Source organism: Ctenopharyngodon idella, chromosome 5 (genome assembly GCF_019924925.1).
Source record: "Ctenopharyngodon idella isolate HZGC_01 chromosome 5, HZGC01, whole genome shotgun sequence".
In the NCBI taxonomy this organism is placed as follows: domain Eukaryota; kingdom Metazoa; phylum Chordata; class Actinopteri; order Cypriniformes; family Xenocyprididae; genus Ctenopharyngodon; species Ctenopharyngodon idella.
The window spans coordinates 20,268,079-20,285,812 of NC_067224.1; the positions used below are offsets into that span (position 1 = coordinate 20,268,079).

At 37.0% G+C, this 17,734-nt stretch overlaps 1 protein-coding gene across 2 annotated transcripts in view; it reads right to left on the bottom strand.

The window, feature by feature from the left end:
- arid3c (AT rich interactive domain 3C (BRIGHT-like)) overlaps nt 1–13,689 on the bottom strand; it is a 77,937-nt gene extending 64,248 nt beyond the window's left edge. Inside the window, exons 1-3 of one of the 2 annotated variants that reach the window (XM_051895012.1) lie at nt 13,394–13,689; nt 11,340–11,975; nt 2,363–2,449 (exon numbers count right to left, since the gene is read on the bottom strand). In XM_051895012.1, the coding sequence (XP_051750972.1) occupies nt 2,363–2,449; nt 11,340–11,975; nt 13,394–13,432 (762 nt within the window). In that variant the 5' untranslated portion in view covers nt 13,433–13,689. The remainder of the gene's footprint in view (nt 1–2,362; nt 2,450–11,339; nt 11,976–13,393) is intronic. The other variant, XM_051895013.1, reaches the window with a different exon arrangement.
- Nucleotides 13,690–17,734: the final 4,045 nt, after the last annotated feature.

The window sequence follows — 17,734 nt, forward strand, 5'->3', positions numbered from 1 at the left end:
GTGAAGCCCATTTCGAGGGAGTGCGCTTCTTCACTCACGCTGTTTGTGAAATTATGTCTCAGAGAAAGTTTTCAAATTACTGATTTGTCAAAATTTATTTAATAAAGATGTATCAGTTGTACCTCACCTTCAGAATTATAATTATTTAGATAGAGATTAAGACAGCGCTGTGAAAAGCATGTCATATAGGCTATGCCATACCTCTCACGGCAGGCTTTGAAATCGGTTTCTGAGATCGGATGAACGGAATGAAACGGGAAAAATAAAGTGTAATTGGTACACATGCACTACAAACATTCAATAGTCACTATCAGAGGATACCGATACTCTTACACAATAGTGAAATCTTCAACAAATGGCATGGACAAAAGAGCCTCGGCTCTTTACTTTATTGTGCACTGAAGGTCAGAGTCCACCTTTTTGCTCTGCAGACAGCTGGAATTTGATTGGTTCAACACAGTCTGTTGTTACCGTAATTCACATAAAGGGCAGCAGAAATCATTATTTCCAATACATATGTATTCCTTGATTTCCTGAGTAACTTTGTCTTTGATGCTATACAGTAGAAAATATAGATATTTCTTAAATACAGACGTGTTTTCTATGACGCCATATATTTATAGGGTGATAAACGCATCTCACTGTTAAATATCTGAGTCTTGCTTACTGAATAAATCACTGACAACCTGCATTCAGTGATACCAAGCTATATTCATCAAAGACCATTAGAAAACTACGCTACAATAACCAGTACATCTCAAAAACAACTAAAAATTAAAAACTGAATTTACTGGACGTCTTAAACCTCATAAAAAATATGAAAAATCAGAACTAATCTTAACTGCATAAACTTATTTCTAGTCAGGAAAACATAATAAATGACCTTGCAAAAGTTTTTTTTTTCATGTGTTCACTCCACTGGCAAACTGGAGAAAAGGAAACCTTCCTGCTTCTGAAGCTATATGCTTGAGGAATTCTCTCCAGAGTAAAAAGCATCAAAACTACAGGCATTCAATACTAATTTAAAAATACCCACTTTATGTTTCTTCACATTTCTTCACAAACCACATTTCTCTGGCTGTTTTTTTTCCCCTGTGAGTGTTCACTGCTGCTTTTTATTTTAGAGTGTAAATATTTTAGGTTACGTCTTTCTTTAACAACAGAACCAGACGGAAAAAAACACAAGCTTGTTTTCATTTCAAATATTTCATAGTTCCCTTCAGACCTGATAAATCATCTTTACAGCAGCAGGAAAGGAATTGGGTGCAGGGCAATTCTGTAAAATAAACAATCCCTAGGATCCAGAGGCATCTGATGCTGTTTCTACTATTAATTGTTCCCTGTTTTTTCACTGCCGTGGCACCAGCAAGCAGAAGTTTCTTTTACTGAACTGCAAATCTTTTAGCACGGAGGTGTGGAAGTCAGTTGGAAGTTAATGACATCCATGGCAATAGTACTGAAATTGCTCTTGTTAAATGAGTGAAATGATCAACGGCTTTAAAACAGAGCTGTCTTCTGCATTAAAGCGTCTGCTGTAATTGAGGTTTCTTTCATGAAGGTGGGGAATGTTGTATCACATGCCTGTGGAATTCAGGCTCTAATTGACCCTTGAATTCATTGCTGGCCATTAAAAACAAAGCAGGCCTTCTATGCTGCATGTGGGTTGTGAACTATGTAGGGCACTGGCCGGTCAGTTGAGTAGCACTTATTCATGAATTTAGCACTGGATTAAATTGGACCTTGATAGTATCACACTTTGTAGTTAGGACAGACATTACTTTGTCTCACAAGTGGCTTGTTGATGCTTTTAAATAATTCTTCCTTCAAATAAATTAATCTGGTTACGTTAAGTGGTTTCACAGGGTTTAAATAAAATGTTTGCATTTATGCATATGTTCTACATCTACCTCTTAAGCCATTTAAAGGGATAGTTCTCCCAAATATGAACACCGTCATCATTTACTCACCCTTATATCGTTCTAAATCTGTATGACTTAATTTTTTCTCTTTAACATAAAAAAAGATATCTTGAAAAATGTCTTCTTTTTTTGTTTTAACAATGAAAGCCAATGGGGTGCAAAACCAAACAAACAAAAAAATATTTGGGTGAACTGTCCCTTTAAATTGCTTGTGAGAGTTTGTACAAAGATTCAACACCATCTATTCCACACTATTCCGACACTATTGACAAAAAAATGGTCTTTGTCTTTAACACTATCATCGAGACAGACGTAAGTTCTCCAGACTGTCACTACTGTTTGGGTGGAGGGGTTGTTACAGAGAGGCCTGAGGCCAGTAAAAGTGTGTGTGTGTGCAATTTGAATGAAGAAATGAGGAATGGGGGGTGGGGGTGATTACTGACCTCCTGAATCAGAGACGAAGAGCCACCGCCACCGAAAGCAACACTCGATTCTTTCAGCTTCCTCCCTGGCCCGCTGCCTTGGCCTGACTGAACACATGTCAAGGGCAAAACTGAAATCACGGGCTAAGACGTACAAAGAACTACATTTGACTCATGCTAATGAAGCCGGCAAAGAAAGACAGCATTTGTTTTAAACAAAGTAAAGGTCACAACACAAAACATTCTGGTGTTAGTTGCTTTAGAAGCAGACGCTGTACTAACAGGCAAGTGAGTTGGATTAGCCATAAAAATTTGGTATTTGCATTCACGCTCTCAGACAACAGCCCTTTCATTTTTCTTTCCACCCCCATTTTACGCTTATATACTTCTATATGTCTATTCACTTTAAACGTTTTTCCTCCATTTTTTTTTCAACCCCAAAACCTGCCCTCTGTGCTCCATTATCCAAAAATCTCCTGTGGGATTAAGCAACAAGCTAATTTACTAATGTTACATGTGATCTTTAGCCCCATGTGTGTCTCTGAATCAGACTGAATGGGTCAGGCTGAGATTACCCTCCATCTTATAAATGATTCAACTGCTGAGGAAAAGGGTGTTACTACTAGGATTACACTAACAGTTTACACAAACAGACAAAACTAACAAAAAGATATATCAATTGTCAAATAGACATAGCAAAATAAAAAGATTTGGTTAAAAACGGTATTCATCTTAGAGTGCACAATCATCAATTATAACTGTAAATTTTCAATAATGTTCCCAGCGAATTTAAAGACGACACATCTGACACCAGGTCATAATCAGGTGTGATACAGAAAAGTAACAAGCAAAAAAAGTATAGTAGAATAAAATAAATTATTTCCATGTGATTTTTATCCAAACTAGCTGTGACCACAAGCGATAAAACATTTGATCAATTTCCATTTAGCTTCTATTTTGCTAGGGCTGCATGAATTGGGGAAAAAATCTAATGGCAATTTTTCTGATAAAAATTGAAAATCATGATTTAAAATACAATAAAAAAATTCCAGGTTTTCTACGCTTGTGCCAAAAATGACTATAACATATTATTATTACTAAAAATATTAAACTTTATTAAACTATTGAAATATTTCCCTGTAAAATAAAAAATACTATACTACTAATAATATTAATTTCTTTTAAACTTTTATTCTGGCAGAAAACTTTTCTGGCACGAACCCTTAAAGCTTTTCTTTTGTTGGCAACAGCCAGTTTATCCACCTTTTTCCTACGCCCCATGACACTTTGCACGAATTATGGGAGTAACTTCAATTAAGCTGTAAACAATCAGTGAAAGGCTTGCTCTATGAATGCAATAATAAGCTTTTTATAAAAACTGGGTACAATGAAGTGACATTATTCTACTCACACTTCAACCACTGAATATTAAAAGGAAACTTAAAGGTGTAAAAGCATTAACATTACTACAACAGACAATGAATAACCCCAAAAGATTATTTCTGCAGTAATATTACTGACGGGTTAAATGTCACTGTAGTAATATTTGTCTATATTATGTAACATTTGTTGCTTTAATCAAAAAAAAAAAAAAAATAACTTTAGCATTAAGTGATAATATTTCAAAAATATTTCTATCATTTGGACAGATAACAAATATAGTATTTACCTGCTATAGAAATGTTCCAGTAACCACTACTAATAGGGATTAGAAGTGAAAAGGGGAGACAATTACATTTTTAAAGCATCCGTGTGAAAACAAACCTGGAAAGAGAAGTGAGGATTTGGGGAGAAAAACAAGAGATTCTTGGTGCATTCCAGTGAATCATTCATGGTATATATCGTAAAGTAAATCGGGAGAGCAGATTACAAATGCGCAAGACATGTTGTCTTTTTCCTATACTGTTACAGCGGAATACAAAGAAAAAAATAAAATAATCTGGAGGAAATGAGCACAGCAACTGAAAAGAGCTCTTGTCACAGAAATTCCAGTGATACCACATTAAAATACCAAGCGTTATGTTATTATTTGAAATTATTTGTTGTCAGTCTTTTTGAGTGGAACTTCCCCAAACCGAAAGTGCCTCCCATAATTTAAAACATGGTACGCTCGTCAGGAAAAAGGAGGATAACCGCTTCTCATTACAAGTATAGGAAGATGGCCAAATTATACAGCATTTCCTTAAAACAGATTACTCAAATAGTCTTTCAGGTAAGCCACCAACTTGTCAGTTTTGCACATCCCTAACATTAAATGCATCTTCTGAATGTAACTCTGTTACATCATGCAGCCATTTCGTGCACAGTGTGGTCAGACAAATTGCTTGTCACTGGACACTTGTTGCATCACACCTAGTTAGAACACAGTGTTACGACTGCGTACTGTATGGACATGTCTAAGTGCTTGACCAAACCAATCAGGCAGTGATAAACTCATATAAACACAAAAAAATGTGTGTGTGTGTGTGTGTGTGTGTGTGGGATCATTAGGATGGGGGGATGTGCTGAAGAAGTTAATCCTGTAAAGAGAGTATCTGATTCTGACCGTAAGCCTAAGACACTCAATGCTTGATTCCTCCCTATCTTTCATTACAACTCTTCACCTTAATGAACGCTGACACGTGAGGCCATATGGGCCAAGACTGATGACATGAGACCTCAGCTGCTGCCTGCTGCCATGTAATACTCACTGCCCTGCATGTGTCTTACTGATACTGACACAAGGACTAATGAAAACACTTTAGCACCAAAAACCAAAATGCAAAGCCAAAGCAATATGATCTAACAGTGTTTTACTGCTGAGCTCCAGCTTAGCCTAAACGCACTGCAAAAGATTAGGCATTCCTTTACTGACCATTACTCTTGAACTGAAGGTAAAACGGCTCCGTATGTCCATTAATAGCTAATTTACTTCAAGTACCAAGAAAAATGTATGATAAACCTTGCACAGAGAGCGCAGTAAATGACCTTAAAACAATATATCACATGGATCTCTAATGATCATATGACATTGCTGCACACAATATAAAAAAAAAAAAAAAAAAAACTCTGCACAATTATTGCACCATATTCAAGCATGTCAAAAGTTATCTACTGTACAATCTGAGAATGTTTCTACTGGCTCAGGTACTGTATATAGATCTTGTAGCTGAAGCGAACAGAACGTTTTGTTTATATCCTGGACATAATGTTTGCATAGACTATGCCTGGCAACCATGATCACAAAGTGTATTGTGAAATCAATCTACATTGACTCACTACTAATAAATGACCAATAATATTCCCATGTTTTAGACAACAGTAAGTGAATGTTTATCAGACTTAATGAAGCTAGACGTACTTATCAGTATGTTCCTGTTCTAAAACAGATAAAAAAAAGATAAAAAAAAACCACATCTCAGCTAGTTATTTCACTGCAAGATTCACAATTCACATGGGCTGCCTTCTGATCACTTGACTCCAGCATACAGGAAATCACACAGGGAACATGCACTCTAAATTGTGTGTCCAAATGATGCCATGTGGTCTACAACTGCTTGAAATCACACCTCATTCTTCAGATTAAGGGCAAAGTGTTGAAAAGCTATGGAGACCATTAACAGGGTAATGGTATGTATTACAGTACCACGCAAAACAGAGTATACTCTTGCTCGGAGAAGGTGTTACTTCTTATAAACACACTGGAAGGGGGGGGGGGGGGGGGGGGGGGGGGGGGGGGGGGGGGGGGGTGAAGTTGTGGGAGTGGAGTGGTTGTTATATTAGTATTTGCTAAGTTTGCTCATTGCCCTATGACTTTTGCAAGCTACACAAGAAAAGCCAAGTTTCCTGCTATTAAAATGTGACATCTACATTAAAAAGACAAGTCAAACAAATCAATCTCCCTGTACAGATACAAATACAGATAAGCTGATAATTATTATGTTATGCAGTGTTTATCATTCATTAACTAGATTGTGTATTAACTAGACTGTCTCGCCAGAGTTTCATAATAAACCGAAAATATATTTGAACTTCTCTTTATTACATAAAGTGTTTTTAACATTGTGTTTTGCACCATTGCTTTGGCAAAGTATCTGTCAAACGAACTAAAATCACACACTAAAAAGCACAATATGGCTTAATCCCCTTATCAAATTGTAAAAGGCTGCAACTTAATTAAATAAGTCTGTTTGTGCTGTGTATTTCAAAGCAAAGTGTGCGCTTTGTTCACGCAATCAACTTGTGATCCAGTGTTTTGCGCGTCTCAGAATGGCTCAGTTCAAAGTGAATGAATGGTTATTAACACAGTTGAGAGAGGGAGAGAGAGAGAGAGAGAGAGAGAATAAGCATATGTGAATGAGCCTACCTGAGTCTGTGCGTCTCTCACGGCAGCAGTGTCTCTGCTAATAGCTAAACTGTAAGTTTATCTACCTCAAGAACCATACAGCTATTACCTCACTGGTGAGAAATGTCATGTAGCTTTTAAATTGCTAAACTATTTTACTGATTAATTCGTCAGAGCAGCGCGGATAACACGTTTCTGTGCGAGAGTGTGTGTCCTGTCCTGACTGTATGTGCGCGTTTGAGTAAGAGACAAAGCGGGAGAGAGTATGCGCTTTCAGGACATAATAAAACATATTTTGTGACAAAAACCATGACAATAATTTCTTGTTTTTATCCTATTGTTTACTATATTTATTTGCTTGGTTGGTGTCGTTGTGGGTATTGTTTCTTTTGCGGTTGTAGGCTGTAGGACCTATTGAAATAACTGAAATCATTTGGCAAAGTGATATGTAACTGTAATGCGGTCAAGACCTGCCTAGAACTACTTTAGCCATGCACATCTTAGAACGTTCGACAACCAATCACATTCGAGCATTTAACAGCCCCGTAGTATAAAGTAAAATAATATACTTATGAAATATTCATTTATTCTATACAATGCATTTGTTTTACAATATATGGCTATTACTGTCATAGGAATAATAATAAGAAGCTCTCACTTTGACGTGACACTGTTTTTGTTATTACAGTCAGTAAGCAAGATGATACAGCTCTAGCTGTGGGTCTGTGACCAGTTCTGAATGTTCAGTATGGTTAATGTTCAAAGCAGGCTTATCAGCTCTCCTCAAATCTGGCAGCTGATGACATGTTCAACAGGGTTTTTATAACAGTCCACCAATTGGACATAGCTAAAGGGGGCTCTTATTTATAAGGCGATCTAAAACTGAAACGACTGGAATTCTATTAAATATTTCCACTGACAGCACATGTCCAAAACGAACCTGCCACAGCTGTCGGAAGGCCTGGGTTAGCTCATACCACAGAAGTCTAACGATAGTGCTGCTGGGTAAAAATCACAACCTCTGTGCCATATGGAGAATTAGCTCCATGCATGTGTTTTAGCTTGAGACTGCATGCTGGGGCACTTAATGGCTCTCAGGACCCCAAAACATATGAGCAAAGCAGTGCAATCAAACAGAAGGGGATACCGTAGGGGTGGAGCAGACCTGTAAAGTCAAGGAATGTCTTGTGTTGACACCGGAGTTACTGTGTGTGTGTGTGCGTGTGTGTATATGTGCATGTGTGTCGATTTCAAAGAAGGGCTCCAAAGATTTTTATGAAGGTATTAATGGGCTTGAATTGAAGTGTGTTACTTGAGAAGACTTTAGGACAGGCCATTTAAATATATCAACAGACTAACCGCAGAGGCTCATGGGTTAGGTCTGTTTTGGCCGCATATAGCCTCTGTCTCTCACTTCCATAAGTTTTTTTTTCCTCTTCACAAAAGTGTTCAGTAAAACAAAGAGGTGCATATCTTTAAACCCCTGCCCTCTGACAACATTTGTTTAACCACAAAGACTACTTCGCCTTCCTGGCTAGGGGGAACGTTGTCTTCCTTTCAATGATTTCACAATTGCCTCATTTCCCATTTTCTCCAAGAGATGTTTTGCTTAATCGTGAGTGTTTGAGTAAATTAGGCCACCACTGGCTGCCTCGATACTTGATAATCTGTTTTGAATTGCAATTATAAAATGCAAACCGATTATTTTGAATTTACACAGGTTTCTAACCATTACTTCTAGAGGATTAAACAGCCGAACAATCTCTTCTGAGCCTTAGAACAGAGTTCAGAGTTTAGGGATTGCTAATATCCTCTGAGTCAATAAAAAAAAACATTAAAAAACCCACATACACAATACATAAGACTAATTTAACTAAAGCTGACTGGAGAAGGAAAGAGAAACCTCCTTTTCCACAAGCTCATAGTGAAACCAAACACCACTGCCGGGTTTCCTCCACCCTGTTCAGCCCTGCCCAGCCCCCTCTATGGCCCTGTAAAAGCCTTGTTATGGGAAAAAGGCATTCTGTGAGTTTTTTTATGTTTGCAAAACATGGCAGAGAGGGGGGAGAGATCAAACATACGCCCCGAAACCAAAGTGGAGGTCAGACTGAGTAATCAATATCATGAGTGATATTTGCAGAGGGGAAAAAGTACACTCTGTATTTTAGTAAGCATTTGATATGTGCTTCAAAAAGGCTGAGATACAGAGCCTGCTGATAAAGAATATTAACTATAAAGTGGAGCCTGTTTCATACTACATACACAAAGTTTGGGGTCAGAATGATTTTTTTTTTTTTTTTTTTTTTAAGAAATACTTTAATTCAGCAAGGATGCATTAAATTGATCAAAAGTGACAGTAAAGATTTTTCTAATATTATAAAAGATTTTTAGTAAAAAAAATCAGTTTCTGAAAGTACAGTGCTACATAAAGTAATTATATTTATTGTGCAATGCAAAGAAAACTATTTCAATGAGTGTGCATAAATCACAAACACTAAAAAAAAGCAATAAATATTTAAGTGTACAACAGAATGTGATTCTCTTTGTGGACACACACACACAAATATGTTTGTCTGGCTAGACTGTGATGAAGTATGCAGTTTGTTCCTATTTCGTAATGGCTTGGCTTCGAGCCGACCCATACGCAGCCTGAGAGGGATATCCCAGCATTATTGGGAGGGAGCCAGGTTGGAATGCCACCAGGTCTAGTTTCCTGCATTCCTGCCAAAACTCTACGCAACTACTTGCTTTTTCCCCCCCTCTCCCCTCACTGTTTCTTTGATAATAAACGGCCGTATGGCAACCGGTTTAACTTTGTCTCTTCCGATCCTTCCTTGTCTGGCTCTCTTTCCTATCTATTCCTTTTTGTTAAATGACTCATTTCTAATATCAGTGCAAATAGAATTGCTACACACATCCATCTTACGCTTAACTAAAAGAAATGAATTTATGATATGAAGTGCAAACAATGTTACACATATAGCTTTTTATAAGACCTTCTATTTAGTTATAATTGAAAGTTATTTAGATCTTTGGGTTTAGTTTTAATTAAAAAATATTGCACACAACAATTTGAGCTGACTTTGAAAGTTCTTTCAAAGGTAAGCATGGTCTGTATTTAGCGTTTTAATTACTTTCATAAATACAGACACCAGGAATTTGGTCACAAGTAAGTTTAATGCTTCAGTCTATTTTTACATTCCTCTAAACAGTCTTTCTTATTTCAAGAAGGCATTTATAGCATTTAGACATTTTTTGAAGTGTTGAAAACAGGCAGTACACTGGCTCCAGTCAGTCTGCCAAATGCCATCGGCATCCTTTCATTGTTTCTGCATTTCACTTGATTTGTCCAAATAGCTCAAGAGCGATTACAAAATGCATGTTCTAGACTTCTGCAAAACATTAATTGTGTTATGTAACACTGTCCTCAGTATTGTTTTTTTTTTTTAGAAAAAGGAAAAGAAAAGAATGTGGTTGATTTTTTCTCTTACATGATATGTATATATATATATATATATATATATATATATATAAAACACAAAACTTCTAGAAATTAAAACCAAATATATTTACATTTCATTACTAAAATAATGAAAACTGCACTTTGAATTTCTTCTGTGTTGAATTTTTAGATATTTTGATGCACAATTTTCCTCAATTTCATCACATTTAATTAAAGCAGCTGTCTTTATTCAAACCACATTGTACCCCTTACGTTAAGCCAGTGCTTACACTAATGCAGCCGCTAATGTGCATGTCTCATTTGGCCAGGTCTCAGAATGATCTATCATAAATAAGGAATGACAAGTCCATCCAGGCTCGTTCTGTATAGATCTGTGTTTGCTTAAGAGCCTCACTCTCAGTGTATCACTCTAAATTATCCCCTGAGAATACAGTGGAACTAAACTGCTGAAACATTCTCGCACATAATCCTGAATTTACAGGTGCACTAGCTGACTTTGAATAACTAAAACATCCAGTTCCCAAACAAAAATCAGTTTTATAACAATCAAAACCAATTGAAGCCAAATTAGTATTTTGTGCTTGTACACATCAACAGCAAAGACTCTAATAACAACATATTTGCTCTTCATGCACTCTGCAAAAAAACACTTTTAGACCTAAATTATGAAACTGTGATAATTTAAACATTTTAAGGAAGTATTTAAGCAATTAATCTTTCTAAATTCAAAGTAGTACAAAACGTGTGAAGTAAACTTATTACTGCAGGTTTGATTTAACTTAAAAATGTAATGCAGCGATTAAACTTTACAAGTGGGAAAATTTTACAGTGCAGGCTGTATGTCAATGTGTTAATGATGAAACTGGACACTGAAGCGGCAATTGAACCTGATATAGGCTTACTGAATATATAATGTCAATGCATGCAAGTGTCTGGACAGTATAGTTTACATTAAGATCAAGCATTAAAATTCTAGCACTGCCATAAAGCCTGTTGTTTCCTCTGGAAAAATCATTTTTTTGATTATTATGACTGCTAGCTGTTTAGTTATGAAAGATACTAGGACTTCAGCAAGTAGTTTCACACGGGACTGAACCCAATCTCACTTCATGCTTTTAAACTTTGCACATTAGTAATCACCATACAGTTCACCAGAGGGCAAGTTCAATGGTTATAAGAGGGCATTTCATGAATCTTACTCATGGACATACCTGTTTGAACTGTTCCTCATAAGTCCATTCGTGGTGCTGCGATTGTGCTTGTGGTGCCAAACCACTCGGTGATTCAGCCTGTCCTGGAGCTGGATAGGGAGGCTGGACTCTGGACAAATGTATCGGTGTACTTTTTGGAGACAGCCCCGCACCGGAATAAACAGCATGGCGCGGTTGGTAATGAGCTAAGGGTCCCTCCAAATCTTCATCCCCTCCACCCTCGTTCATACTGTCATCTTCATCCAAGTCGCGCTCTTCATCATCCATGCCGCGGTCCAGGTCTAGGTCAGCATCATCATCATCATCGATGTCGGAGTCGGCTGTGCGCTCATTTGGGTGGCCGGAGCTCGAGTTCGGAGCTCCCGCAGCGTACGCTCCCCTGACTGCTGCTTGATAGTGGCGGAAAGCGAGGGCTTGCTGTTGAATCTGCGACTCCACCATAGACCTGATGTCTTTCTCTTTTTCGGCTTGGCGGATCTTCTCCTCCAGGGCGAGTCGAGCCGCCTGCTGTCGCTGCAGGTTCTCCATGACAGCCTCCAGCTTCATCCCGCCGCCGCCGCCGCTGCTCGAGTGACTGTGAGCGCTGGAGGAGCTGACCAGCAGAGGAAGAGTGCTCGCCGACGAGAAAGCGGCTTGCTGTGGGCAACAGAAGGCAAATGTTACAACAAATTTTAGCTGGAAGCGTGGTGCGAATTATAGGGGGGTTAGTAGAGTCAGACCCCCTTAATTAAGACTTGAGCCCCCTCAAAAAGATGCCAAAATATTTTGTTGGGGGTGGGGGAGGGGGAATAAAACACATTATTTTTCATACAAGTAGGCTAGTTGGCGTTTTAATAAGTATAAAAGTTCAAATTTTAAGTTAGTTAGAGAAAGTATTTTCATCTATCATCAAAAAAAGATGGTAACGAACAAAGTCTAGTTTGCCAGAGGTGGTAACCATAACAACTTTAGTTGTCAATCAAGTTTCACAATAAAACATAAAAACATTATGTATCACTTTCTTATAGTTTTACATATCAGAACTATAGTTACAAAAACTATAATCTACAACAACTCGTTTTTTTTTGTTTTTTTTTTTAAAGAAAAACGTATTTTAGGCAATTGGTGTTTAGCTAGTGCTAATCTAGTGGCGCCAAATTACAATTTGGGCGCGCATGACGTGCTCAGACAGATTGCTCACGAAAATTACATTTAGGCTACATTTTATAGTTTAGAAGACGTTCTTTAAAATGTATATGTAGAAAATATAGGCTTTGTCAAAATCTCTTAAAAAGCATGTCAAAACTTTTGCCGAAAGTTATTTGCATACTGGTTGCAAATAAACATCAGTAACTTAAAAAAGCAAAATACTGTATGCCTATTTAGACCTTGAAAAAAAAAATACATGACTGATACACTGTAAAAAAAAAAAAAAAAAAAAAAAAAAAAAATCTTCTCATCAATGTCATAACTTTGTTTCCAACCATTTAACTTTTCCCAGTAATTTGTTATTTCTACTCGATTTTCTTCATTAGTAGTCGAAAAACTGAACTTATCACTGCAGGTAACTTCGGCACCGCTTTAAACTTAATTTAATGCAGCAATGAAACTTTTCAATTTAGTGGGCTATTTTATTTATTTTTTTATGTTCAAATGACATTAGCCTACCGATCAAATCAGTGCAGCACAGTTCATGGGATAAAAGAACTTTGCATGTACTGGGTTAGGCAAGAATCGTGGTTTCCTATGGAAATGATTCCACTAACAAGATCAACTACACAAACAACCTGACGGTCAGCATCAATGAAGCTGTAAATGCATGCAATGTCACATTTCTGATGCGATGTGCAAAAAACGACCTCGAACTATTCCATGACAGAAATATGACAATGTAGCCTATGCATATTTGCGGTGTTGCTACAGTAGCTATAGGTCGAAGGGCAGCGTAGTGTAACAAAACATGCGGTAATCTATAAACAGCTTATAAGTGCACTAAAGATCTAAATACAATATTTAAATTAATGTAACGCGCTAAACAACTCTACTCTACCCGAGAAGCAAAAGCGCATGCTTACCAGTGCAGATTTAGTTGCTATGCTTGTGTTGTCAACCATGCTTCTCCCGTCAAATGCGACGAATTTGCTCAAAAGTGACCTTTTTCCCCAAACAAAGTCAGAAGTGGTTGTATTCCCGTCTCAACATCTAGCTCTGTGTCGTTAAAGCAAAGAAATAGCTCTTTACGAAAGCGGTTTCGCGACGCGCTCGCGGTCTCGGAGCGATTTGGCAACAAGTGGCTGTAACTGTAGCGAGAATGACCTCTGAGGACTAGAGATCAGATCAGTCCCTATGCTTCCATCTGCTCTCTACACGTCAATAGACATGGATATAAGGCAATCAGGGCAGGGTCTGCACTCAGCCAACAGAAATACAGCTGAGCAGCGAACACGATCAGCTTCCTGCGCGCGCTTCTGTTCAAATACTACACTTTAAACTTTATTTGAAACTAGCTAATTGAACGTTTTAAACAATTTTTACATTTTAACACGAATGCTCCGACTTTGAGAGTTGAAAGTGTAGAAGATGTGAGCTATTCAAAGATTGAAGAGGGTTTTAGCTTTGCGTGCGTGAAACGCAAATGATAAAGAAATAACTAGGCTATTATAATCTTACAAGCTGTTATCCGAAACAAATGCCCGCATACCATTCTCCCCACTATTTATGTGTTTCTGAACAAGAGAAGCGTTTGTTATTTACATGAAAATAAGAGGTCACTGAAAATACTAAAACCCCAGATTTGATTTTAAGATGTGCTATTAAGGCACTAAATTTAAGTGTAACTGTTTTATCATTAATGTAAAATGCAGCCAATGTTCATTCATTATCATACAGAATAAGTCAATCCTTTGCATTACAGCAGCATCTAGACAGACTTAAATAGTACTGATAAATATCGAGTGTTAGTCTTCTGTAAATACACCCTTCTGACTGCAGAACATATAATTGCCATTTGCCCTGCAATTATCCAAGATTTATAATTATATGAACCGATGAACAGACTTACAATTGAATTCCATATAATTTCAGAAAAGTATTAGTCATTACCGCAGTTTTTGGGTTTTAAACAATTTTGTGGTAATGAAGTTAAAGGCGCCTTTGCAGCGTCATCTGAATCATGGCTGTGAGATTAGATAGATAGATAGATAGATAGATAGATAGATAGATAGGCGATGTTTGACTGTCATACATTTGATGTCTGAATTAGTCCAGATAGCACTGAACAGCCAGTAATTTCTCCCATGACCCCTCTGCTCTCTGATTATGATGAAATAACCCATTATCTTTTGACCCCAATAACTCCTGCAAGAATCCTGTGTTGCTTTATGCCCTCGAACTGTTGAGCAAAATTGATAATCATTCCACCGTTACAATCCATTCAAGTTAATGCAAGGCTAAGGTCTTGCACTGACACTGATTAGGCTAGAATGATGGTTAATTATGTTTGACACAGAACTGTGAACTGTGCTCAGAGAAATTTCTCAGTGACAGGACTGAAATCACACACTTTGCACAATCAATAAATTATAATGTGTGCATATCTTAGAACAAAAGTGAGACTTTTCTATTAGTAATAAAAAGAAGATACAAAATTTGGGGCACATGCCAAAGATCTAATGATTAAAAAAAAGACTAGTCTATCAGACTGAGATTACTGTTGTCAAGGTTATGTAAACAAAAGCTTTGTTCCAACAATCTGAGATAGAATACTCAGTGGATTAAAAAATTCACAAAATGCACATAAATGTTGCCTGTTAGTGGTGTAAAAAATGTGTTGTTCAACATCGCCACCTGCTGTTCATGATCGGTAAATACATCAAAACAATACTATAATTTCAGAGTTATTACTGAGAGCTGCATATTTTCCCAATACTTTAGTTAGAAATGAAGACCAGAAAATAAATTTAAAACAGGATAAATGTAGTGTTCCACAATGATAATCCTATTTATTATCATAACATTTTTCATGATCCGGTTTCAGCTATAAAATGACTCAGCATAAAACTTGCTGTCAGATTATTTTTCATGGCACTTGCATCCTCAGAAACACTTAGCTAATGAAAACATCAAAGCGTTTGTGCTTTGCATCAGCTCTAAGATGGCAACTGAGTAAATTCAATAACACTAATACATTGGCTGGCTTAACAGATAAAGCGCAATGGTGTGAGAGAAAAAATAGCAGCAAAATCATGTCTATATTCAGAATTGAAGTCATGAATGTGCCACATGCAAAGTAATAATTTTCATGTATTTTGTCTTCAGCTCAAATTGGTCAAAAACTGTAACCCAAGTTCAGAAATTCTCAAAAGACAAGTATACTGGTACATCACATTTTTATCTGAACAAATTCTACCCTACCTGACCTTGGTTTGGCTTTAGTGAAAATCTAATTTGTTAAAAAAATCAAGCTTAAATGTTAAGTACATTTCAAGAGAATGTTGTTGTTTTTTTTTTGTTTTTTTTAAGAATACAGATCAAAATAGTGTTAAGAACCAAAGAAAAAGGGAAGAATAGAAACATTCCATGCATTGGAAAGTAGCGGGCAGGGGGAAATAGCATTTATGAAGCTTCTTAGCATCCCGATAAAATGGAGGAAGGGATTTGATGGGTCAGGTTGGTTCTAATGGAAAATAATCAGGAGTGGATAGTAGATTTAGAAACATACAGCAAGCTCTGTACTTGACAGACAACTAGTTCAGGTATTTAAAAAGTAAAAGTGTCAGTAAAAGGCAGGTTCTTGTAGTTACATTATGACGGAGATAACAGGGGTGATGTGGATTTGGCTTTACGGTTGAAAAACATATGTTGAAATTTTGCAAAACTCTAAAAAGTTGAAAATAATTTTGCAATGTTTCAACAGGCATTTCAACTTGTATGAAAACAAATCTTTGCAGCTGGAAAAATATAACAATAAATCTGGGTGGTACACTGTAAAAAAGAATTGTTGGTTTAACTTAAAAAAAGTAAGTTACCCGGTTGCCTTAAAATTTTGAGTACATTGAAATTAAAAATTTGAGTTAATACAATGAAGTACCTTTAATACTCACTGAATTCAGTCCACATCATAGTTTATTCAACGTATTTTGGTTGTTGCTCTGCTGCAGTCCATTTGAGCAGGTGAGCTCTGAACTTTCTTGTGTAACTAGGCAACTGCAGCAGTCACATGATTAAGGTTACTAAATTATGCTTTAAAGGTCACTGAGTGATGAACCATAATGGTGCTATAGCATTGATGATCAATTACAAATATGCATGATAATCATTGAGTCCCTTTTTAGATTTAAGTGAACAAAATTATACAATTCCAGTAGATTTCACATAAGTAAAAATAATAACTTAAATTATAGATAACATATAATAGTGCCTGAGCATACTTTAACAACTAACCCAATGCAGTTGATCCAAACTAGACAGAATATTTGTAACAAATCCACTGGGAGGCTAGTTTAATGAACCCATGTGGAGCTTTATTTACCAAACATAATCCACTACAAAATAAACAAAGACTTGACTTGACTAAGCTTGAGTTGACTTGACATGACTTGATATAACACTCACCAAATAGCGGTTACACAAACAAAGCCAAGAGACAATGAGAACATGAGGGCTATACACAAAGGCTGACAATTTGCTAAGTTTCGAATAATTATTAAACAGCAATCAAAAACTAGCCCTTCCGGCACACTCAGTGTCTGAATTCACTCACTCGTTTTCATTCACTCCCGCAAGTGAACTCCGGAGGTCGCAATTGAAGGCTGCATATGTCATCAAGGATGTCTTATTTAAGAAAATTAACCGTAATAAAACTGACTGTTATTCCTCGTGAGGTGTAAAATACAGTAATTTCTTTCTTACTTTGAAATCTACCGGTTACTTTTCTTAAATGAGACCGCCTCGATGACGTATGCAGCCTTCAAATGCGTCCTCCGGAGGATGCAGCCTTCGAAATGAGACGCAGCTAGTGAATGAGGCTATAGGGCGCAATTTCGGAGACAGCCAAAGACTACTGACTAACAAGATACACCTGTATGCAATTAAACAATGAACCAATTAAAGAAAGACACATAAAGCAAAAGAAGCACATGACATGATCACATGAGGGGCAGGGGAATCACATGACAATGAGAAAACTTCAAAATAGAAGACTAGTCCAGGTGCAAAATTTGAGGTGAAATGTTCACTTTTTCATAAAAGCATGAAATTTGGCACACTTGTATAGTTTGGGGCCCTGAACATTTTCAGAAATGGAGCCATCACAAAAACGCCTTGTGGTCGCCATGGCGACCATTTTACTGTCCGCCATAACCAAATTCTGTATTTTGTATCATATCTTCTGAATCAAACATGATAACACAGAAAAG